The sequence below is a fragment of the Astyanax mexicanus genome, chromosome 9 (genome assembly GCF_023375975.1).
Source record: "Astyanax mexicanus isolate ESR-SI-001 chromosome 9, AstMex3_surface, whole genome shotgun sequence".
Lineage (NCBI taxonomy): Eukaryota > Metazoa > Chordata > Actinopteri > Characiformes > Acestrorhamphidae > Astyanax > Astyanax mexicanus.
Window position 1 is genome coordinate 40,175,001 of NC_064416.1, and position 24,842 is coordinate 40,199,842.

General features: G+C 40.0%; 1 protein-coding gene across 2 annotated transcripts in view; it reads left to right on the plus strand.

Moving 5' to 3' along the window:
• Positions 1–24,842, plus strand: part of nedd4a (NEDD4 E3 ubiquitin protein ligase a) — a 64,351-nt gene that overhangs the window by 29,551 nt on the left and 9,958 nt on the right. For both annotated transcript variants that reach the window (XM_007251863.4, XM_007251862.4), the window contains 12 exons: positions 4,289–4,339; positions 10,770–10,831; positions 12,165–12,264; positions 15,446–15,609; positions 17,128–17,242; positions 17,957–18,103; positions 18,881–18,952; positions 20,141–20,260; positions 22,255–22,587; positions 23,995–24,072; positions 24,202–24,256; positions 24,714–24,772. In XM_007251863.4, the coding sequence (XP_007251925.3) occupies positions 4,289–4,339; positions 10,770–10,831; positions 12,165–12,264; positions 15,446–15,609; positions 17,128–17,242; positions 17,957–18,103; positions 18,881–18,952; positions 20,141–20,260; positions 22,255–22,587; positions 23,995–24,072; positions 24,202–24,256; positions 24,714–24,772 (1,356 nt within the window). The remainder of the gene's footprint in view (positions 1–4,288; positions 4,340–10,769; positions 10,832–12,164; positions 12,265–15,445; positions 15,610–17,127; positions 17,243–17,956; positions 18,104–18,880; positions 18,953–20,140; positions 20,261–22,254; positions 22,588–23,994; positions 24,073–24,201; positions 24,257–24,713; positions 24,773–24,842) is intronic.

Genomic DNA, 24,842 nt, shown 5'->3' on the forward strand with positions numbered 1-24,842 from the left:
AAACGTATATGCAGCTTTTTATTAAATATGGTGCAACCATCACCTCCTTTTAAGGTACAATATGCAAATCACTGCCACATTTTTTTTTTCTACATGTTTCTGACAAAAGCAATGTTTATATACTCAGATGCACTCTGGCAGCTTCTACAGCTCTGAAAAAAATAAGAGACCACTTAAAAATGATGAGTTTCTTTGATTTTTATCAAATTTAAAAAACTATAATCAAAAGGAAGATGGATGATCACAAGCCATCAAACCAAGCTAAACTTCTTACATGTTTGCACCAGGAGTAAAGGCATAAAGTTATCCAAAAGCAGTGTGTAAGACTGGTGGAGGAGAACATGCCAAGATGCATGAAAACTTTGCATTACTTGAGGTCTGAAGGCTCTGTGTCTTTTTTGTTATTTCAGCCAAATTTTTTATTTTCTGCAAATAAATGCTCTAAATGACAATATTTTTATTTGGAATTTGGGAGAAATGTTGTCTGTAGATTATAGAATAAAACATGTTCATTTTATTCAAGCATATAACTATAAATAACTGATTCAGAAACTGAAGTGGGTTTTTCCTTTTTTTCCAGAGCTGTACATTTAAATATGTAAAATCACATTAAAACAGTAAATCCATTTATCAAATTAATTCAGATAATCTCCCACCACTAATACCAGACTACCAGCTGAAGTACAGAATAATATGTTTTCTAGTACAGCTCCATTTGGATTAATATGGGTTACTATTTTACTTTTAACAATTCTTTTATAAAATTAAGAAATGGGGTTAATTGTGTTGCTTGGATCAGTATTGTCCAAGCTGCAACTCGTCGTTTTGAGGTGAACAGTTGGTAAAAGTAAGTGTGCAGGAAATCAGGTCAGTGGAAGTTCCATCACTGATCAGAAAAGCATATTTTTGTGCTCAGGTCATTGAGTTGAAAGCTTCAAAGCTTTGGCATCACTTGTCTTTTTCCCCTCACATTCACCAGCATAAACCAGGCTGAACCGCTCTGGCTAATTGCGCTCAGCGTTTTTTCCACTGTTGTTGTTGATCTTCTCCTGAAGGGATTGGCCTACCGCACTGCCTGATAAAGCCACATCATGTCTAATGTGAACCTGAGGACAGTGCTTCTGCTTCTTTTGGTATTTTGTCGTAACCTATACTATAGTACTAATTCATATGATTTTAGTAATTTATTAGAAATAGAAATTAGAAATCTAGGAAGTATGGCTCATTGTATCAGTTTTTGGTGCACCATTACATGTTCTTTTTTAATGTTTTTTTTAATGTATTTGTCGCAATCAATACATGAACAGGCGATATTAGTTCGTTTTACAGTTCTCATCTTGACCTCCACATTTACCCTGAAATTATAATACTGAGTGAGGTCACAAAGAAATCTAAGGTAACTTCAAAGCAACTAAAGGCCTTTCTCATATTGGCTGGTGTAAATGTTAATGTTCATACGTCCAGGATGTTTGGAGCAAAGTTTTGTCTAAAATAGTTTCTGAATTATAGAGCAATTTCTCAAGGAAAATGTGAGAACATCTTTCTTTGATCTGAATCTCAATAGGGTTTTTGTGAATAAATAAATTAAAAAAAATAAAAAAAATACATTTTTGTCTTATTTGTTAGAGTTGGTTTTGTTTATTTACAATTCGATTCAGTTTTACGTCAGATTACTTAGAAATATAGGAAATTCTAAAGCCGTTATTTTTATCTAATAAATTAAGAGTGTTGATAAGCTTTTGCTTAGCCATTGCATGAAGTAGATTTTTGTTTGGTTTAGATGTGAAATTTTACAAAGCTGAGCCTCATCCTTGTTAAAACATTTTTTTTTAACTGGAATTCTTGCATTTCATGAAATTTCACAGGTCATATATATAATTGAACAGTGCTCAGCGTCCATAAACACGCTGTGCTGCACTGATGCCAGTGTGTGTGCACATGCTTAAACAATAATGAGAGGCGCTATATACTGAACACTGCACCAGTGTATGAACTTAAGGTAATTAAGCTTTTGCCTGTAATGGGTTAACCACTGCAGCAGAAGGAGTAGTTGTGTTCTTCTCAGCTGTGAGCTGAAAAGCTCTTTCTTTGACACCACTTGGTGAAGAGCCTGCGTTCCTGTTGCTTTGTGGTTTGACCCTAATTCTCAGCAAATGTGCGCCTGCTCTAGAAAGAAAGAAAAATGACAAGTGAGAGAAGTGGGCACACGGGAGGAAAGCCGAGTGATGGGTAGTCTGTTAGCTTCCGAATACACCAGATCATCTAAACGGAACTGTCTTACTGTCTTGTATATAATCCTGTTTTAATATGTCTTGAGGAAATAATTGTCATCTATTATGTAATAAATAACCAGTGCATTTGTACATTTGAGCAGTAGAGAGGCAACATAAAAGAGGCATTCTTGAAGTGAAGGAGACTGATGAGCCAGACCAGAGCAACATGCTAGCTGTGCTCTATCGCTAGTCCTGTTGGAGCAGCAGGAAAAAAAAGGTGTCTGAATGTGCATTTAATAATAGTGTGGAGCTGCTGAGAGGTTCATGCAGATAGTTGAGGAGAGAAGCCACCACTGAAAGGTATCGCAGCAGCTGGGAATGGTCTGAAATTTTTGTTCCAAAAACAAAAGTCCTGCCTGGCCTCCTGCTGCCTGCCCTGCTTTTTCTGCAGCACTGACATGGTGCACTTTTCTTTGTAAACTTTTTCCCAGTAATTGTACTCAACCTTTCTGCGTTTGTTGAGAAACCTGGAGTATTTCCATCATTGCAAATGTAAACATAGCCAACAGCAAATTGTCCGTGGTGCGAGCGTGTTTGTGTGTGGTCGGGAAGACAGGGTGTCTTGTTTCGTCTCTTGTGTCTTGTGACACTTCAGTGAAAACTCATTTGCAAAATCTTTTCTTAGAAAAAAAAAGGAGAATTTTATAAAAAGTTCTCAGATATTTTTTCAGCTTTTTAATTCAGTGTAAATGGCTGCATTACCATTGGCTACCGATGAAAACCACAAAATGTTCTTGATTGTTTTTTTTTTTTTGTTTTTTTTTTTGGAAAGCTTTAGTGAATCTGGCCCTTGAACACTTAGGGCCCTATTTTACCCCTGTGCAGGGCACGTCACAATACTCATTGCTATCTTACACACCGCCAGCAGTCTATTTTCACATCTTTCACCTGCGTTGTTTAAATAGCAAAGGAGTTTGTGAATATTTCCAGACCACAACACCCAACAGAGTAGATATAAAGTGTGTTCAGGTAGATTTCTTGGCAACAGAAAACACAGGTGTGCCACTGACTGAAAAAAGCTTAGACAGATGTCAACTGTCAGACGTTCATTGCTATCTCTGTAATGGTTTGATATCTTAATGCACATACACCCCTGCTTTTTACACACAGACATGGACATGTGGCAGTGCACTAAAACAAGTTTTTACATCAACAATGGACAGAAAACAAAACAAAATAACCTTGTTGTTCTTGTAAATGACCTGCTTGCACATGTTTCGCCCAAAAACCACCCATGATTACTTGAGAGAAATTAGTACATGCCTTTTGTGCTTTTTAAACTTACCAAGGCATACTTTTCCTGTCCTTGTGATAGCGAAGACACACTGACAGGCCCTAAATTAAGCCAGTGGTTGACGGCTCACCTATAGATTGCAACAATAGGGCCCTTATTGTGTAAAAATAAGAAGAAAAAAAAAAAAATATATATATATATATAATAAAAAAATAGTCTTCTCAATACATGCAGAATTTGAATTGTACTAAAAAAAACTCAACTATAAACATGACAGTCTCAAATCTTCTTATAATAAGCCACAGTTTGAAAGACAGAACTGAAGCGCAAGTACAGGCTAGCTAGAATAATAGCTAATCCTGCTGGCATTTTTATGTTAAGATGAAGATTATCAATACATCTTATGTTTTATGTCATCTCTTTGTTTTTTCTGAGCACTAGTTAAGTGTTACCCTATTAAACAACGAACAGTATCTGTACTGTGTCTGAAGATATGCATGAGATGTTTATGGTTTTGCTAAGGAGCGTGTCAGTCCGGGGGGTTCTGAGAAGAGCCAGAAACTACAGGAGGCACAGGCTGATACTCTTCTGCTATGGAAGCAGTGCTTCAGAGAATAGATGGAAAATTAGACACTGTGCATCGTGAGGGGCAACGGGTCTGTTTTAGACATTCCTGGAAAAAGAAGTTTGTGTGTTTGTGGGTTTGAGTATGTGTGTGAGTGTAAAAGAGAAGAGTTACATTATTTTTTCCAATCATTCAATCTTTTATCTCCTTCCTCAGACGCGAGATGACTTCCTGGGCCAAGTGGACGTTCCTTTGCACCAAATACCGGTGAGTTACTGCAACACACACACACACACAGGCACGCACAGTCTCAAAAAAGTTCATTTGCCATTTTGTAACATTACTACACAGATGTTCAATGAGACAGTACCTATTTAAGGCTACAATATAGCTAATCATGTGCTGTGGCTAACAAGTTATGGAAGCGTATTAGTGTTATCGTTTTGCATGATGCTAAACTGCACACTTCAGTCTTTACAAACCGTGTCAAATGTGGAACAAATATAGTAGAAGTACACAAAAAATGTAGACCCTGAAATTCTGGTTATTGCTACTATTGTTAGCATTGCAGCATAATGTAGACATGTTTATAGATAACACAGGGTCATACAGTGCCAGAAACCACATAAACAAGTCTAGTAAAATATTACTCAACAGCTACATGTGGGTTTTGATGAAACTGTGTGATAGTGCTGAGCGGAATGGCCAAAAATGTGTATCACAATATTTTTCAAGATTTTGACAGTTTCACAGTATATCACAGTATATTTTTAGAATTATTATAATTAAACATTTTAAATGGGCTTTTATATAGGTTTGTTAATTACCTTACTGTTATGAGTACATACAATATAAAACACTAAGGCTTTAAATAAAGGCTTTGATTACTATTAGGTTTACTTTAACTTAAACTAAATATTTTAAATAGTTGCATAAATACTATAAATGGACCTAAAATACTCAAAATATTTAAGTATTTAAAAAAAGTTATTTCTCAAAAGCCCTGTTGCACAAGTACAACACAAGTATTAAAAATAACAATATGGTTACTCACTGGCTAACTGTCTAGCACTATTTAGTGAGCTGTATCTGCTTCTTTTGCGGTGCTTTCATACACAGCTCTCAGCAGCGCCTCTAGCTGTGTGGCAGTATGTAAAAAGGATTTTGGTTCTAAATTCCCTTCCGGTATACTGTATGAACTGGTTCATACTACTTTGTGATTATGTTACATTACATTACATGATGTACATGTAATGATGTACATTTAGCAATAGAGGACATAAATGTTCAAGGTAAAAAAAACATTTTGGGCCTAAAGGAGGCCGAAGGTGACTAGTAGAGGAGAAAGGGAGGAGAAGAAGGAAATGAGGTTAGAAGTAATTTGTTTGTCAAAGTCAAAGTGTTTTTTATTGTCATTTCAGCTATATACAGAGTACACAGTGAAACCAAACAACGTTCCTCCAGGGACCATGGTGCACATAAACACAGTGTAGACAGAACAATAGTGCAACAGTACAAAAGTGCAGACAGACAATACAACACAATACAGACAAAGAATAATAAATAACAAGACAGTGTGCAAATTATGCAGGTAGTAATTACCTCTATTACACAGTGTGCAATAGAGTCCAGTGAGGTAGTAGGGTTTTTAGTGCTTTCCATTTTCTGGGGTAAGTGGGGTAAGAGTGTGTGTGCATGTACAGAAAAACCATCAGTTCAGTCTCTGCAGTTGAGGAGTCTGATGGCTTGGGGGTAGAAGCTGTTGCAGAATCTGGTCGTGCTGGACCGGATGCTGCGGTACCTTCTTCCCAAAGGCAGGAGGGAGAACAGTTTGTGTGAGGGATGGGTGGGGTCATTCACAATGCTGGTTGCTTTGCGGATGCTGCGGGTGGTGTAAATGTCCGTGATGGAGGGGAGAGAGACGCCGATGATCCTCTCAGCTGTCCTCACAATACGCTGGAGGGTCTTGCGGTCAGAGACGGTGCAGGTCCCAAACCAGGCAGTGATGCAGCTGCTCAGGATGCTCTCAATGGTCCCTCTATAGAAGAGTGTGAGGATGGGTGAAGGCAGACGGGCCTTTCTCAGCTTCCGGAGGAAGTAGAGACGCTGCTGGGCTTTCTTGGCTGTAGAGCTGGTGTTCAGGGTCCAGGTGAGGTTATCTGCTAAGTGGACACCAAGGAACTTGGTGCTCTTAACAATCTCCACAGAGGACCCGTCGATGTTGAGTGGAGAGTGGGTGTGTTGTGCTCTCCTGAAGTCAACAACCATTTCCTTTGTCTTGTCCACATTCAGGTGAAGGTTGTTGACTGTACACCAGTCTGTCAGCCGCTGCACCTCCTCTCTGTATGCTGACTCGTCGCCTTTGGTGATGAGACCCAGTACGGTTGTATCATCGGCGAACTTGATAAAGCTGTTAGAACTGTGTTTTGCAGCACAGTCATGTGTCAGCAGGGTGAACAGCAGAGGACTCAGGACACTGCCCTGCCCAGTGTTCAGTGTGATGGTGCTGGAGGTGCTGCCCCCGAACCGGACTGACTGGGGTCTCCCTGTCAGAAAGTCCAGGATCCAGTTGCAGAGGGGGGTGTTGAGGCCGAGCGAGCTTAGCTTCCTGATGAGGTTCTGTGGGATGATGGTGTTGAATGCTGAACTGAAGTCTATAAACAGCATTCTGACGTAAGTGTCCTTCTTCTCCAGGTGGGTGAGGGAGAGATGAAGGGTGGTGGTGATGGCATCGTCCGTGGAGCGATTGGGACGATACGCAAACTGCAGGGGGTCCAGTGAAGAGGGCAGTCGTGTCTTGATGTTCCTCATGACTAGCCTCTCGAAGCACTTCATGATGATGGGTGTAAGTGCAACGGGACGGTAGTCATTGAGGCAGGACACTGTGGACTTCTTCGGCACGGGAACGATGGTGGTGGACTTGAGGCACGTTGGGACAGTGGCGCTGCAGCTGGTCTGCGCACTCCCTGAGCACTCTTGTTGTTGTCTGGTCCTGCAGCTTTTCGTGGGTTGACTCTGCGCAGAGTGTTCCTCACATCCACTGCAGTCAGGCACAACACCTGCTCGTCCGGCTTGGGCATGGTCTTTCTCGCCATCGTGTTGTTTTGTGCCTCAAACCGTGCATAAAAGTTGTTCAGGGCATCAGGGAGGGAGGCATCCTGTTCACAGGACGGTGGCATTGTCCTGTAGTTGGTGATTGCCTGGATGCCCTGCCACATACGCCGCGCGTCACCCGTGTCCTTGAAGTGGCTGTGGATTCTCTGGGCGTGTGCGCGCTTTGCCTCTCTGATGGCTCTTGACAGGTCGGCTCTCGCTTTCCTCAGGGCCACCTTGTCACCCACTCTGAAGGCGGAGTCGCGGGTCCTCAGCAGCGCACGTACCTCAGCAGTCATCCAAGGCTTCTGGTTTGGGCGTGTAGTGATGGTCTTGGAGACAGTGACATCATCAATACACTTGCTGATGTAGCCAGTGACTGATGCTGCATACTCCTCCAAATCAACAGAATCGCCTTCAGTAGCAGCCTCCCTAAACATGTCCCATGCAGTGCACTCAAAACAGTCCTGAAGGGCAGAGATGGAGCCTGCCGGCCAGGTTTTCGCCTGCTTCTGAACTGGTCTGGAGCGTCTGATGAGTGGTGTGAATGTTGGTGTCAGCCAAACACACGTGGTCCGAGAAAGCGAGGTGGGGGCGGGGCTCCGCCCGGTACGCGCTGGGGATGTTTGTGTAAACAAGATCCAGCGCGCTCGCTCCTCTCGTTGCAAAGTCCACATGTTGATGGAATTTAGGGAGCACTGACTTGAGATTTGCGTGGTTGAAATCTCCGGCGATAATAAACAGTCCTTCTGGGTGTTTGTTCTGCAGATCGCTGATAGACCGATAGAGTTCACACAGAGCCTCTTTAGCATTAGCACCAATGCTAGCGCTGGGTGGGATGTAGACAGCAGCTATTAGCACGGCGGAGAACTCCCGTACTAAATAAAAATGTCTGCACTTGACTATCAGGAACTCCACCAGCGGAGAGCAGTGTTTGGCGACAGTCACAGCGTTGTTACACCATTCCGTGTTGATGTAAACACACACGCCTCCACCGCGGGTCTTCCCGGATAGAGCCGCGCTCCTATCCGCTCTGAACGCGGTTAGCCCGGCTAGCTGAATGGCGCTGTCCGGAATGTTGTCGTTCAGCCACGATTCCACAAAAACCAAAACACAGCAGTCTCTGAACTCACGCTGGGTTGTTCGCTGGAGTCGGATGTAGTCCAGTTTATTGTCAAGGGAACAGACGTTTGCCAGAAAGAGCTATGGTATAGCCGGCCGGCTAGGACTAGCCTTTAGCCTCGCGCGGATCCCGGCTCTCTTTCCGCGCTTCCGCTTACGCTCGCACCGCTTGCGATGGCACTTCCGCTGGGCTCCGGCGTCAGGAAACACCGCGGGCTGGCGGCCTGGGTCTCTTAGCAGGCTAAGCTCAAGTAGCGTCTGCAGAACCTCGTCCGGTAGCGTGTTTTCTGGCTGATTTCTCCACTGTAGCAGGGTCTGGCGGTGGTAGAACATGTGCACGGGTGTTCCGATGCACATATTTGCAGGAAATAAACGGAAAAAAACGACAAATAGTAACACAAAAGCACCATTTAACGGACCCGGAGCGGCCGCTGCGTGTTAACGCGCCGCCATCTTGGGTTGTTAGAGGTGTTAGAAGAGTAGGTGCTCTGAAAAGAGCTCTGTCTTCAAGAATTTCTTAAAAGTAGAGAGGGAAGCTCCTGATCTGGTAGTGGAAGGAAGTTTGTTCCACTTTTAGAGAACTAGGTATGAGATCAGTGGGCAGGATTATGTAGGCATGAAGTTATCCGTGTGCCAACTAGTGATGCTAAATTGCTTCCATTGCTTCTTAGCTACAGTGCTGTGAAAAAGTGTTTGCTACCTACCTGACATTTTGGCCCAATCTGTTAGCATCATGCTAACAACAGTCTATGCCTGCATCCCAATTGCATACATTCTTATATTATAAGGTATATACTGTATACTAATCTCAATAGTGTGGGTTTTCATAGTAAAAAACAAGTTGTTTTCATAGTAACCCGTTTTATTGATTTGCACATAGTTGCAATTAACAGATTAAAACCTTTATTGTTCTTTTTTTTTTGTTCCATAGATAGGGAGGTAGCTCCTCTTTTCCATTTTGCATTGCATTGTGGGATAATGTGTCGTTCATTAAAATGTCCATCATTACCACACATAAAAACGGACCTGTTCTGAGTATGCACTGTGGATGATTTACATACTCAAAAACTAGCTAGTATTTTTTGTAAGTCAATGTATTATTTCTATGGTCTTTTAGTTGATTAATTTGCCGTATCTTCTTTTAATAAGTAATTAATTTTTATAAAAACAAACAAAAAAAAATCTTTACCTGCCACCTTAAAACCATGTATTTTAGTTTAAAATTCTTTTTGTCCATATTTATATGTGGCAGCTTAACGCCAGTGCCCTTATTTACTCCAGGTTGATGTGCAGCGCTGGCTGCTGTTGTGTAAATGCCATCTTCCATCATGCTGGTGACCGTCATTATCAACACGGCCAGAAATGTTTACACACACCATCAGACATGCACACCAGTGTTGATGAATTCTGTAGATAGAAAGGTGTATTTTGCATGTTATGTATCTCTACAGATACACATGCATCTCAAATAATTAGAATATTATTGAAAAGTTAATTTATTTCAGTAATTCAGTTCTAAATGTGAAACTCATATATTATATAGATGTATTACACACAGAGTGATATATTTTAAGAGTTAATTTCTTTTATTGTTGATTATGGCTTATAGCCAATGAAAACCCAAGAATCAGTGTCTCAAAAAAATTGAATATCATATCTATTAAAATATATAAATATCAATATAAGATCAATTATAGGTACTTTTGGAAGTGTAGGCAGTGTGCTAAGTCCTGCTGGAAAATGAAATCTGCATCTCCATAAAAGTTAGCAGAGGGAAGCATGAAGTGCTGTAAGATTTTGTGGGAAAACAAAACTGCACTGATTTTAGACTTGATAATAAAACACAGTGGATCAACACCAGCAGATGACTCTTCAAACCATCACTGACCATCAGTGTATTTTACATTTCATTTCATTTGGAAATTAAGGGATCAGAGTCTGGAGGAAGTATGGAGAGGCACAATCAGTGATGGTTTGGAGAGACATATCATCTGTCAGTGTTTTCCCGGAAAATCTTACAGCACTTCATGCTTCCCTCTGATAACAACTTTTTATGGAGATTTCATTTTCCAGCAGCACACCGCCCACACTGCAAAATTACCAAAGTCCCACTTGTCCACAAATTCTAATCTACAGCCTATTCAGACCGGCACTCATCTATTTGTAGTTTTTCCTTCCACTCTGCATCTTCTATAGAAAATATAAAAACATTTCTAGTTTCAACATCTAGTATATCTAATTAGTGCAAATAAATAAATCCATACAGTTTACATGGACATCAGCTGTTACATTTGTATCGTTTCAACTATCAATAGCACATCAATAACTTTACTGACCTACAGCACAGTCTGACTAGGCTTCAGTAAGTCAGTCCCAGGAGTTTTTTTCTGTAAAAGCCACACTCACTGCTCAGATACACAGTTTAAAATGGGTTTGTGACAATAACTGTGTGTCTTAATGAGTTTTTCTCTTTTGATTTCAGACAGAAGCACCAGGCAGTGAGAGGCCATACACATTCAAAGATTTTCTGCTGCATCCAAGAAGGTAGGGCTCATCTTTTGCTTGATTTTTTTTAATATATTTAGAAATTAGGGCAGATCACAGTTTTCAGTCATCACCAGCGCACCTCTAATATTCAGAATGCCCTAAAGGCCTTTATAAACTAAATCAGTCGTGTTTACAGGGATTGAAGCTGAGCTCTGCAGGATGGCAGATCACCAGGACCATGACTGAGCTCTGTAACTGAGCACCCTGATACTATATACTGTATACAGTCAGGCGTTTAGCACCTGTGCTCTCAATAATGTCCTTGTGCTCTTAGTTGTACTTGTTACAGGGTTCTTGTTACAGTAAAGGCTCTTAAGGGAAACTGGAACTTAGATTTGATTTCCCGATATTCTAACACTAAAAAGCATCAAAGAGCACTGAATATTTAATTTTTTTAACTCTATATAGAATAAGCGTATTGATTTGATTTATAAAGTAATTGAATTTAATCTGACCCTATTACTATAACTATTAAGTGTATTTGGTGCTTAAAGGCTCCTATGTCTTCAGCAGGTTCAGGTCGCTGATACTAATATCTGTAAACTGTACAGAAATATGCACTAGTCCATAACATAGGACCTTTTTCCTTTGTTTACTTTCTTGCTCCGCCCTACACAGTTTTGCCCAATTAGCAGAGCAAATGTTTTCACATGGTTTGCTTTGACACATTTTGGTGTGGTTGTTTTTTTTCCTGTGTGAAAATAAACCAAGCCAAAAGGAAAACATTTCAGGCTAAAAATTATGATTCTTGGGGCGCTGAGTGGTCCAGCAGTCTAAAGCACTGCCACTATGATCAGTAGATCAGCTAGTTTAAATCCCGGTCATGCAGCTTGCCATCAGCATCACCCTGAATTGGCCGTGCTGTCTTTAGGTGTGTAGATGGAGCTCTTTTCCAACCCTCACTCCTAGAGTGATGTCGATCCCAAGCACAAGGTGTCTGTGATCTGTAGTATCAGAACCGAGTCGCTGCACTTTCCTCAGAGTGTACTGTGATGCTACTATGCAATGCTATATCAGCAGCAGTTTGAAAAAAGGCAGTGGCTGACTTCACGTGTGTCTTAAGAGGCATGTGCTAGTCTTCACTCTCCTAGTGTGGTGTTGTGTTGCTCTAGATAAATTGGGAGACAATGGGGAAAAAAAAAACAACAACTATATATTAAAAACTATAATTCTTAACTGATTCATATAAAAGCAAACCATTAATATATGTGAATACACTGTACCCTTGGACAGTGTCCTTGTAATATTGACTTACTTTACAATAAAATGTGCTTCTGCTGTTTTTATGTTTTATCATTTATAATAATTTGATCTATTTTTATTTGATCAGCCACAAGTCGAGAGTCAAAGGCCACCTGCGGCTAAAGATGACCTACCTGCCCAAAAACGGCTCAGAAGAGGAGCAGGCTGAGCAGACAGAAGAGATGGACGTAAGATGCTTTCTTAGATTAAAATGTTTTTACTCTCTTCTCAGATATCAGATCATATCAGTCCATTTCCTAAAAGTCTACTTTGCAGTACAACAGATCTTCTCATGTTTCATCTACAGCGTCAAGTCTGCTTGTGACCCGTATTACATATCTACAGTTACTCATAATATTTTTTATAATAAAAAAAATATATATGTAAATCATTTGTGGCCTTTGCATAACTGTGGAACAGATTAGAAATACAACAGCTAAAATACTTTAAATACTTGCAGTTGCATTTGCATTAGATGGCCCTAGTGTAACAGCCTCCGCTCTGTAACAGATGGTTTGATATTTGCATGCCGTTTTTGCTTATATTTTGTTGAATGGGTTCCAGTGGCAATACAACCGCAATGTGATACACCCACCCCCATGCTTTATAGTTTGCAAGGTGTTTTTTTGCATGAAATTCACTAAATGAAAAGTAAATATGTTTTTATAGTGATCTAAGGATAAGTGAACACTCCATGGCCAGATATCAGCCCTACTCTCTAGTTATTACAGCATATTTCCTAAATAATATGAAGAGGAAATGCAAATCTGATTTAAACAGAAATTACTCATTGCTGATTCAGCGACTGCATCACTGTTCCTGTACATAGCTTAATTGAACCCCCCTCCGCCCCTAAGCACACCATGTCCCCAAGTCCAGAACTATATTTGGTGCTGTGGCCTCTGGGGGGAGAATCCTCTGCCAGGCTTAGTGAGGCTAAAATCATGTTTGACAAGTCATGCTTGGTGTCCAAAATTTGCTTGGGTAGTTTTTCATTGGAGCCACAAGGCTTTGGGGGAAAAAAAGTAAAATGGAAGTACATGGAAGCTTGTAACCTGACTTATTAACAGTGCAGAATTCATGTCTAAATCATCACACACTCCCTTCTAACCCTGTGGAACTGTGCAGTATATAGTATATAATAGTTTATAGAGGTCATGGGGTTTTTAGTTTAATCTATGATTTTAGATAACTATGCTCTAAATAATCTTAATTTTAATTGGATTTCTGCAGTTGTCTGTTTATTTGTGGTCATGTAAACATCATACCCTGTTTTTTTAGACTGGACTAAGGTCTAAAAATCTGATGGAGAAATCTGAATAAGAGAGTTTGGTTTTAGTTCAGTAATAGTATCTATAAGTGCATGTGTACTCATTACTGGAGTATTCTCAAATTTCTCAGTCTGTACATGTGCAAAACCAGCCAAAACTGAAAACTGGTGAAACTGAAGGTTTAAAATAAATTGAAGATTTAAATAATAATCTTTAAACGAATATACAGTAATAATATACATTACTTATATACTTGTATACAGTACACACCTTCTTCTAACTGCTAGATACAGTTAGCAGCAGTGCTAGATACAGTAAGCAGCAGAGCTAGATACAGTTAGCAGCAGTGCTAGCCGTGGTTAGCAGCAGCGCTAGTCCCGGTTAGCAGCAGCGCTAGTCCCGGTTAGCAGCGGCACGAGTCCCGGTTAGCAGGAGCGCTAGCTGTGGTTAGCTGCGGTTAGCACTAGTAAGTGCCGTCCGACAGCTCTACACTGAGAAACACTAGATGTTTTGGTTAGCCAAGGCACTACTTTGTCCCAAGTAGCTTGTTTTAACACGGTAAACACGCAGACTACAGTCCAATATAAGACCTCTGACAGGCGAAAGAGCTAGCACTGCAGTTAGCGGTTAAAGCTAGTACTGCTCCAGCCTCAGTGCTAAAGAAATTTCACTGAAACTCCGGTATAATGCTGTACTTAAGCGGAGTGGCCTTACTGCTCCTTACAACCTGACTGGTAGAATTCATACTTAAGGTGCACCAGGTTATATGGCACACTGTCAATTTTTAGGGAAAATTAAAAGAATTTTAAATGTGCCTAATAGTGCAAAAATAAGGTCATTGAATGTCTATTGAATTGAGGTGCCTGATTATTTGGGCATGCGGGTGGTATGCATACACTATGCTAACCAGTGGGGTATATGCTTCCATTATTTATTAACTACATTAGTCTCATAGCTTCAGTGGAGACCTGAGGCAAAATTAAATTGGTCTAGTGTGAAATTTGTCTGCCAGATTTTCACAGCATAGTTTGTCCCATATCAGCACCATTCCATCTCCATGTGGTTGGGTCTGATTGTGTAACTCTGGCCTGCATACAGCTTTTCAATTTGACACACTGAATCTGTCTAGCAACAGTTTTTAGCAGAATTGGAATAAATGGGGTGTGTAAGTTTGGTACACTTCTTATTACACAGTGGGATATATTCTAGCATTCTATAGACATTTTGGCAACCATGCACAACAAAGCTTGATCTAGGATGTGTAAAAGTGTCTTTGCTATTGTAACAAAGGGAAAAGTACACCATGTGCAGGTTGAAATGTGCAAAAGGCAGGTACTAATTCTCTTAATTAATCATGGGTGTTTTTAGGGCGTAGCATGCAATAAACCAATCAGCTTGTGACCTGCCATTCCCTGTAAAAACAGACGTGCTCTGACTTTGAGGCATTGCTATTTTAATGGAACAAATACCTGGATCGCTTTTCGGCTCTGTTCACGCTTGTTTACTTTTATTGTTGATGTAAAATTTGCATAGCTTCCAACATGCACGTGCTATCAGTTTGTGCACTTTTGCATGTCTGTGTGCGTAACAGGCGGAGGCATGTGTGCGTTGTGGATGCACCTGTGCATCAGCGTAGATATATTCACAAGCACAGTTGCTATTTAAGTAACGCAGATGGAAGGTGTGAAAATAGATTGTTAGTGGGGTGTAAGAGAGCAATGAGCATTGATGTGCATCTTGCACAGGGTGCAAGATAGGACCCAATGATACAGTCACACTAGTAACATACAACCAACATGTGGTACCACACCATCCACACCATAGCACATAGCAATCAACTGGGATACGTTAACAGCTGCCTTGAAACCACGTAGCAGCCGCTAAACAGTACCATTGCAACTGCCAAAAATGCCAATTGCAATCACCCTGCAACACTGTAGCACCGACCTAGCAACCACTTAGCAACAGTATAATAGTACACCTGAGATACAATAGTAACAATGAAGCAACAGCCTAGAAGGAAGTTGGAACCATTTATCATTTCCTTCAGGGAATCCACTTTTCTAGTCTTTTATTGTTGTTTGATTTGTTTTTGCAGCCCGGTTGGGAGTTTCTAGAGAGTCAGGAGATTTGTGGCCCACGCCACCCTCACCAGCTGCCTGCACTGCCACCTGGCTGGGAGGAGAGGCAGGACAACTTGGGACGCACCTACTATGTCAACCATGAGAACCGGACCACACAATGGCACAGACCCACTATCCAGTAAGGCCTTCAAGTGGTTAATAATAACAGCTTGTACACTACCTGTCAAAAGTTTGGACACGTTTTCTTTATTTTCCTGATTTGTTACATTGTAAATGTAATATTGAAGAGTAAATTAAAGCTATACAGGAACACATGTTAAACAAAAATGTTAAACAAACCAGTATGTGTTTTATACTTTAGATTCTTCTAAGTAGTACATTTATCTTTGAGGACAGATCTGCACACTCTTGGTATTTTAATCTCAGTATCTTCATAAGGGAGAGTCACCCTGAATAGTTTTCTCAGCATATTGAAGGAGTTTCTGGAGGTGCTGAACAATAGCTGCTGCTTTTCCTTCACGCTGTGAAGCTCCAGCTCATCCCAAATCACCATCTCTTTTGATCAGGTTTAGATCAGGGGATTAATGTGGAGTACAAACACTTTTTTACTGTTTACTATGTAATTCCATACATGTTTTTTAATTATTTTCATGTCTTTAATATTAATCTACAATGTAGAAAATAAATTAAATAAATAATAAAGAAAAATATTAAATGAAAAGGTGTGTCCAAACTTTAGAATGGCACTGTATGTTGTAGTTTATTAGTTTATTTGTTTAATTGACTAAATGCAAAGTAAAGATAACACATATTTAAAACGCTGATCTGGGCAAGACTTACATTCATTCCTGGTGTATGCAGTTAATCCTAATCTCCAGTATATTCCATCTTCACCATCCAGCTATGAAGCCAAGAAAAAAAGTACTGTTTATACATATACGTAGTAAGGATCCATCTCTGGAAAAAATAAGAGACCACTTCAAATAATGCGTTTCTTTGATTTTACCAAATTAAAAACCTCTGGAATATAATCAAGAGGAAGATGGATAATCACAAACCATCAAACCAAACTGAACTGCTTGAAGTTTTGCCCCAGGAGTAAAGGCATAAAGTTATCCAAAAGCAGTGTGTAAGACTGGTGAAGGAGAACATGCCAAGGTGCATGAAAACTGTGATTTAAAAAACAGGGTTATTTCACCAAATATTGATTTCTGAACTCCTAAAACTTTATGAATGTGAACTTGTTTTCTTTGCATTATTTGAGGCCTGAAAGCTCTGCATCTTGTTTGTTATTTCAGCCATTTCTCATTTTCTGCCAATAAATGCTCTAAATGACAATATTTTTATTTGGAATTTGAGAGAAATGTTTTCTGTAGTTTATAGAATAAAACAACAATGTTCATTTTACTCAAACATAAACCTATAAACAGCAAAATCAGAGAAACTGATTCAGAATCTCTTAATTTTTTCCAGAGCTGTATATTCCCTCTCTTATATATGATGTAAGGCTGCCCCCTACTGGACTGTAGCATGCAGTACTGTTTAAATAAATAAGAAGAATCATCTTTTTTTTTATTGAAGATATTATGTTGAATAGAGTGGAAAGAAAAAACACTGTCTGTTATAAAATTGTCTATAATTCAGTAAAACTCTCATTTTACTGTTGTAATTTTGTCGTTTTAATTTTGTGTTGTAGGGATGTGCAGAGAGAGGCGGAGCAGAGGCAGAGCACACACACCCAGCACCCTTTCATCACTCGCAGACAAATCTCTGAGCACGAGGAGAGCAGCGACCGTCGAGAGTCTCCTGAGGTGTGTGTTGATACACATACATATTACTGTTACCTTAGAACCTCATATCTCCAAATAGCAATTGATTGTACTGGATTTTATTTAGGGGTTAGGGAGTAAAGAGGCTGAAAACTTTTGCACATCACATTTTCAGATTTTGTTTTTTTATTAACATTCTATGTGCTACTTTGTGTTTGTCTTGCACTTAAAATCTCAATAAAATATGTTTCGGTTTGTGGTTTAAGATGACAAAATGTGAAAAAGTTTAAGGGGTATAAATACGTTTGTAAACCACAGTACGAGAGAAAGAACAATTGTTCAGCAAATGAAAGTCTGTGTAAAAATATTTCTGTTCTATTAATCATCAGATTTTGACACAGTTAATGTAAAACTGTCAGTTTAGCATTATGGAAAACAGCAATGCCCCAAACATCAGATAGAAAGCCTTCTCTGGACAGTAAAAACAGTTACTTCAACCAAAAGGAGAATAATAAACTCCTTTTAATACCCTGGATTTCAGAAGAGAGACTGATGTGATAGAATGATGTCCTGATACTTTTGTCCATATAGTGTGTGCTGTATTTACACACTTAAATGAACACGTATAAACAAGCACATCTGCACGTAAACATACACTTGGGATTTCTGTAATCTGGATCAGCTGTGCTATGTTCTGTGTTTACAATATTCTCTCTCTCTCTCTCTCTGTCTCTGTGTGTGTGTGTGTGTTTGCAGAGTTGGGAGATTATCACTGAGGACGATGGTACTCTTTATAGCAGTCAGGTCTCACCCCCTCCCCCCCACTCTCCGCTGGAATACACATCTTTCTGTGAGGAGTTCTGCAGACTGCAGACTGGCAACGAGAGACGCACCTCACTCACGGTAAGTACACACACACACATGCTAGAGGTGCAACAATACAGCATTTTTTGTTGTATTGTTCCATAGGAATTTCTCTGTTTAGTATGCAGAGGCATCAAAAATCTATTTTACACAAATGTTCTCAGATGTTGTTATTTAGGCTGCATGATATTGGACAAAAATTACATTGCAAATGTTTTGTTTCTGCGATGTACACTGCCTGGCCAAAAAAAAAGCCGCCAACCAAAAAAAAAAGGGTCACACACTCTAATACATGCTTGTGCCTCCTTTATCTTTAATTGCGGCATGCATTCACTGTGACATTGTTTCTATAAGCTTCTGCAATGTCACAACATTTATTTCAGTCCAGTGGTGCATTACTTTTTTCACCAATCTTGCATTTATGACCACTGCTCAAAGCATTCTCCAGCACATTCCACATGGTACCTCACTGGCAGGTGGTGGTGTTATCCACTGCACAATGGCCAAAACTTCACCCTGTAATTAAATACCATGAAGAGCTGTTTTAGACACCATGAAGCATTGTTCATTTCTGCAAAACAGGACGATGCACTCAAATAAGAATCAATCATATTTTCACTGCTACTTTCAAGCGCTGCTGTGGTTTGAGTTTAAAACTTGTCTTCATGAGCAGGCATAGTTTTGTGCATGACTCAAAATGTATACTTTTGTCATTAGAGCTCTCAATTTTAGTTGGTCAGTTTCAGTCAGAGTGCATTTAAAACTATTCTTCACATACTCACTTTCTTTGTGTGTGTGTGTTTGTGTGTGTTTTAGCCACAGGGACATGGCAGTCGCAGAGGGAGTACCCAGATGCTGACTGTAGAGGAGCACCCAGTTCACCCTGTGGTGAGTCCAGACACCAGCATCACTGTCCAAGCTTCAACTTCTAATCGAGTTTATCTGGATTTATTTTAAAGTTAGAAAAGAGGATTTATTGTTCTGTTCTGTTGTATGACCTATTGGGTTTTTGTTTGTTGACCAATTTGTTCATCGTAAATTATGCTGCTTATATTTTTTGCATTTTTCGTACATGTATGAACGTGTATATATTAGAGGTGTCAATCGATTAAAAAATATAATCAGATTTATCACAACAATATTCTGTGATTAACTGCGATTAATTGCATTGTTCTTCTTAAGACGCAAGATTTTATACTGGGTATTTAAATGTAAATAAAAGAGTGAATGAATGAATAAGTGTTGTCAGTTAAAATGATAGTATATACTCATTATAAATATCTCAGATTGGTTGTAAGGATTTCTGAATTAGAATTTGCTGAGTATAAAAGAGCATTTTCACACCTGTAGTTGGATTCTGTGGTCCGGATTAGTTGATGAGTTTTTTTACTTGGAGCATTTTCTCCCTCTGTTTGGTTTGGTTTTACACAGGCATAAGCCTAAACACAACACAATGCACATTAATAAACCACGCAAGCACTGTCTCCGCTGATTGGTTAGAGCTGTCTGGTGCGGGAGCAAGACAGTAAATATAGCGAAAAGATTGTGTTGCAGTGCGTACATCTGTGCAGTGTGAAGCTGCTTTAATACAGAACACTGAAAATTAGTTGCGGTGCTTTTAAACAAACATTTTCAAAGTGTTTTCAATGAGACATGCAGCACGGCTGGGAGCAGTGCTGTGCTCTTAGTGTGTAAACAGCATGGAGCAGCAGAGACAGCGTTTGGTCATTTAGCAGTTTATCTGGCTAATATATCAGATTAAACTCCACCTTATCAGCAGTTTAGCTCAATTAAATAGAAGTATATTTGATAGCTGGGTTGGATTAAGACCAGATCACCAGTTCTCACCACAAGCGAACTGCTCCAGGATAAAAAAATCTGCCTGTTGGGTGAAGCAGATTACGGCAGAAGTTGAGGTCAGACATGGCGTAATTAATTTGCGTTTAAAAGTAACGTGTTACTGATTCCATGTTAGTCTGGTGCATTAACGCTTTAGCATTGACAGCCCTAGTATATACTAATCTCTCTCTCTCTCTCTCTCTCTCTCTCTCTCTCTCTCTCTCTCTTTCTTATTAGATGTTGCCCACTACTCCAGGCCTGCCCCCTGGCTGGGAGGAGAAGCAGGACAGTAAGGGCAGAGTTTACTTCATCAACCACAACAGCAGAATCACTACCTGGACCCGACCACTTATCCAGGTAACAAACACACGTTTATTGCTGCAGTATTTTCTGTGTTGATAACATTACCCTCTTTTTTATGGGTCTAACATTACAGACACATTGAACATGAATGTTAAAAAGTTGCTAAATATAAAAGCCTTTTTCAAAGGCTCTGAATTTAATTTATTGAGTAAGATTGATCATTAATACCTATTGTGACTACAATCTGGCAATCAATGGCCTTTGAAAAACACTAGACTCAAATGTAAACTTTTACAAAACTTCATTCCTGTACCCATAAATATTTGTGGAAATATTTGCTGTAAAAGGGAGATGCAAACCAGACGAGTAATATACTGTGTTGAAAGCTTTCAACTAGTCAGGAACTAGTGATGACATATGGTGACTGCAGAAACCATAGGGGGGCATAAAAACAGTGTGTTTTAAGGAGCAGGACAAGCTTTTTAGAAGGCAGAATAATACAGATAAAAAATAGATAGAAGAAAATATATATTCCTCTACATTTTTCATAAATAAGCTATTTTTGCAAATGTTTGTGGATGCATTAATCTTTAAGTTGTACCTATTACTGTAAATGATGTGTATGATGTGTAAATGCACACAGACAGCTTGTCTAGTCCCTGTAGAGAAGATTTACCAATAGGATAGGACTCTCTGGAGAACTGATTGGCACCATACCTTATACCAGATCTATAGTAGAGGGGTATAAAGACCCCCAGCACTGAGTTGTGAAGTTAACTGTGTTCTCTGGAATTCAATACTTTGTGGAGTTTGGGATGAAGAGAGGTGGTTATCCTCCAATATCCTGACTTGAGTAAGGCTTTTGCCTCTGCAAGCAATCAAAATCTCACAGCAATGCTTAAGAATCTAGTACAGGGGTGTCCAAACTTTTTTTGTTTGGGGCCAGAAGGAGAAATATATTTGAAGTCACGGGCCACACTCCGTAATAAAACAAATAATTAAATATACCACTTTAAAAAATACTTTTTTACCTGATTATTTCATTTACACACCATTTTACTTGACTTACTATCTTTATCTTTGACAGTGTTGTGTAAACTAAGATTTTTCAAATTGATGTTTAATTTCATGATGTCTCTTAATATTAAACTCCTTAATTATGGCAACTTTTAGACTCTTTGGCCCGTTTTTCTGCGCTTGAAATGCGCACTCTCTCCGTTTTTAGTCTCTTTGGCCCGTTTTTCTGCGCTAGAAATGCGCACCCTCTCCGCTTTTAGACTCTTTTGCCCCATTTTTTCTGCGCCAGAAATGCGCACTTTCTCCGCTTTTAGACTCTTTGCCCTGTTTTTTCTGCGCTAGAAATGCGCACTCTCTCCGCTTTTAGACTCTTTGCCCTGTTTTTTCTGCGCTAGAAATGCGCACTCTCTCCGCTTTTAGACTCTTTTGCCCCGTTTTTCTGCTCTAGAAATGCGCACCCTCTCCGCTTTTACACTCTTTTGCCCCATTTTTTCTGCGCTAGAAATGCGCACTCTCTCCGCTTTTAGACTCTTTTGCCCCGTTTTTCTGCGCTAGAAATGCGCACCCTCTCCGCTTTTAGACTCTTTGCCCCGTTTTTTCTTCGCTAGAAATGCGCACCCTCTCCGCTTTTAGATTTTTTGGCCCGTTTCTGACACCTAGCGTTGAATCTCACATTATAAAAACCTGCGGGCCAACTTTCATTTTATTTCTAAAATACCTCGCGGGCCACTCCAAAAAGGAAAACGGGCCGTTTTTTGGACACCCCTGATCTAGTAGAAAGCCTTCTCAAGACAGTAGAGATAGTTGCTCCAGTAAAAGCAAGACAAAGTCTTTTTTAATAACTTGATTATAGAACAACAATGGTAAACAATTATCCCAGTCATTTTGTCCTTTCTTTTTCTGTTCAGTAGTAATATTTATAATAAGATATAGACTACAAAAAAGTCATGATGTCTCATATAGACTGTATTTGGTGTATTTGATGCTATACCAACAGTGAGTGAGTGTTTTGGGTATTCTCTCTCCTGCAGTTAATCCAGCCATCTGAAGGAGCTGCTGCGTCTGGTGGTTCATCAGGATACCGCTGTCAGAGCCCCACAGTTTACGCCCCACCTCTGCTCTCACCCGACGCCTCTCCCCTGCATTCCCCCGCCCCCTTACACTCGCCCGCCCCCTTACACTCACCCGCCCCCTTACACTCACCCGGTCCACACCGTTCACCTGGCCCACAGCACTCGCCAGGTCCACACTCTCACACACACACCTTTGAGTATGCAGGGTGCATGCCTGTCGGCTGGGAGGTGCGGAGCGCGCCCAACGGACGGCCCTTCTTCATCGACCACAACACCAAGACCACTACATGGGTAAGTGGAGTGCGGTGGTTTAGATATCAGAACATGGAGGGCTCTGTGAAGCTGGTGCCTACCAAATACCTTACCTATGCAATTGCATACAGTATAAAACATAACTACAGCTAACAGAATTAACCAAGCTGTATGGATAACATTAGAGTTCTATAGTATTACAGTATTGTTGACATGATTCATAAATGTATTAGAAATGATCCCGCTTCTAGATGTTAAATAGCTAGTTGTAGATATAAACCTAGTTTGCCAAATCGAATGGATAGAGCTAATGTTAGCCACCATTACTAAGACTGGTAAATAGAAAAGAAAAAAAGGGCAAAATTTTGCTAAACAGATGTTGTGGTCGACATTATTTTTTATAGCAAGATGTAATACTATTGTAAGTCGCTTTGGACAAAAGAGTCTGCCAAATGTAATGTAATATAATGTAATGTAATGTAGTCAAATAAAAGCAGGCAGTCAGTGTTGGGTATTCAACCATCAGACCACACTAAAATCATATTTTCCCAGGTGAATCACATTGTATTTTCAAACTGCATGACAGGGTGGGCAATAACAGGGTAGACAATTTTTGCAAAGATTGACATTTGATAAAAACCAGGTTGACCTAGACTTGCACGGTATGCATGTTGTGCTGTCACTAATGTGAAAGATTACACCACCTTCATTCCCCCCAACATTCCCAAATACAGAGGTATTAGCTGATTATCCAAACAGGCTTACAATGCTAGTGAAAAGGGCATAGCATTCCCCATGCAAAGAAATCACTACTTTTTTACACAATTAACAAGCTCAAAGTAGCTCCACAATTCTTTGTTAGATAAGCTCAAACTAATAGTTAGGACATTCCATCCTTGCAGTACTTGCAAGTCCATTTCACACCGGATTTCCTCTTTAAAAAGGTGCTTTATGTCTTATGGCTGACTTAGGTTGTAGGAGCTAGCTTTCTATTGGGACAGATACAATAAGTACTAAGTTTAGCAACAGCTAACGTTAGCTAAAATAAACATTCCAGTTTATTATAACTATAGTAATGACCATTCTCCTCTGAGCACTGAAATTATAAAAAGAGCAGTTTAAGCATTCACTAACATTTTTTGTAAACAGCACTGCTTGCTACATAAACTGAAAGTGAACAATATGCATTGCCAGACAGACAGTGGAACAAAATGTGACCTCGTTTGCTGTGAATTTTCCCAAGTAGTTTGTTATAATGATGTGCTTACAGTAGGTTGCTAAGTAGCCTAACCTTGATCCAAAAATCAGTGGAGTGGTTCTACTTCAAAAGGATTTGTTAATGGGTCGCCCATAGAGCAGACCTAATGTATTGTTTAGCATTTCCCATGGCAATCGAATTCTAAATTTCACTAATTCATTGTTTTTCTTTTTCCTGCGCACATACAGGATGACCCCCGGCTTAAGATTCCAGCACACATGAGGAGACGACCCTCGCTCGACCCCAACGATCTTGGCCCACTACCGGTAAGGATACAGAGGTTCATAACAGGCCATTTGTTAATGACATCGGCTTTGTATGAATGCGTATGTACTGTATGTGTGAAATGGGGATTTGTGTCCATATGTGAATACTGAGTGTCTGTGTGTTTGTAGCCTGGCTGGGAGGAGAGGATTCACAGCGATGGGAGAATCTTCTACATTGATCACAGTAAGCAGCAGAGACACATTCTTTTTCTATGAAACATAAATCGAGTCTGAGAACACACTCATCATCAAAGAAATGGTTACAATGCTTGTCACACCCAGAACTGTTGGATTGCAATGCTATTCGGAAGTAGGATAAAGGTTACCAGGAACAGTAAATGATAAAAAATTTAGTCTGATATGGGACACCAGGACTTCTGGAGATGTGACTTGTGACAACAAAATCGCTCATCTTTGCGCTGACCAGAATGCCTCCACACACTGCTTTGTTGATCGTCTCAACCAAGAAAGCACTTTCTTCCAATCATGTCTGGCTCAATTACCCACCTTTCCTGTCTGTATTTTCTTTCTGGATACAGCCATTTCTTTGTCGATGAGTGTTCTACACTGAGATGATCTGTTAAGTAAAAAGAAGTATGTGTGTAGAAACTATATGCTAAAATGGTTCTGCTTTTCCTCAGACACTAAGACTACACAGTGGGAGGACCCTAGACTACAGAACTCTGCCATTACTGGACCAGTAAGTGCTGCTCTTATGGAATCTGTAGTTTTCCCAGATGCAGACTAAGCCTGATCATGGAATAAAGGAA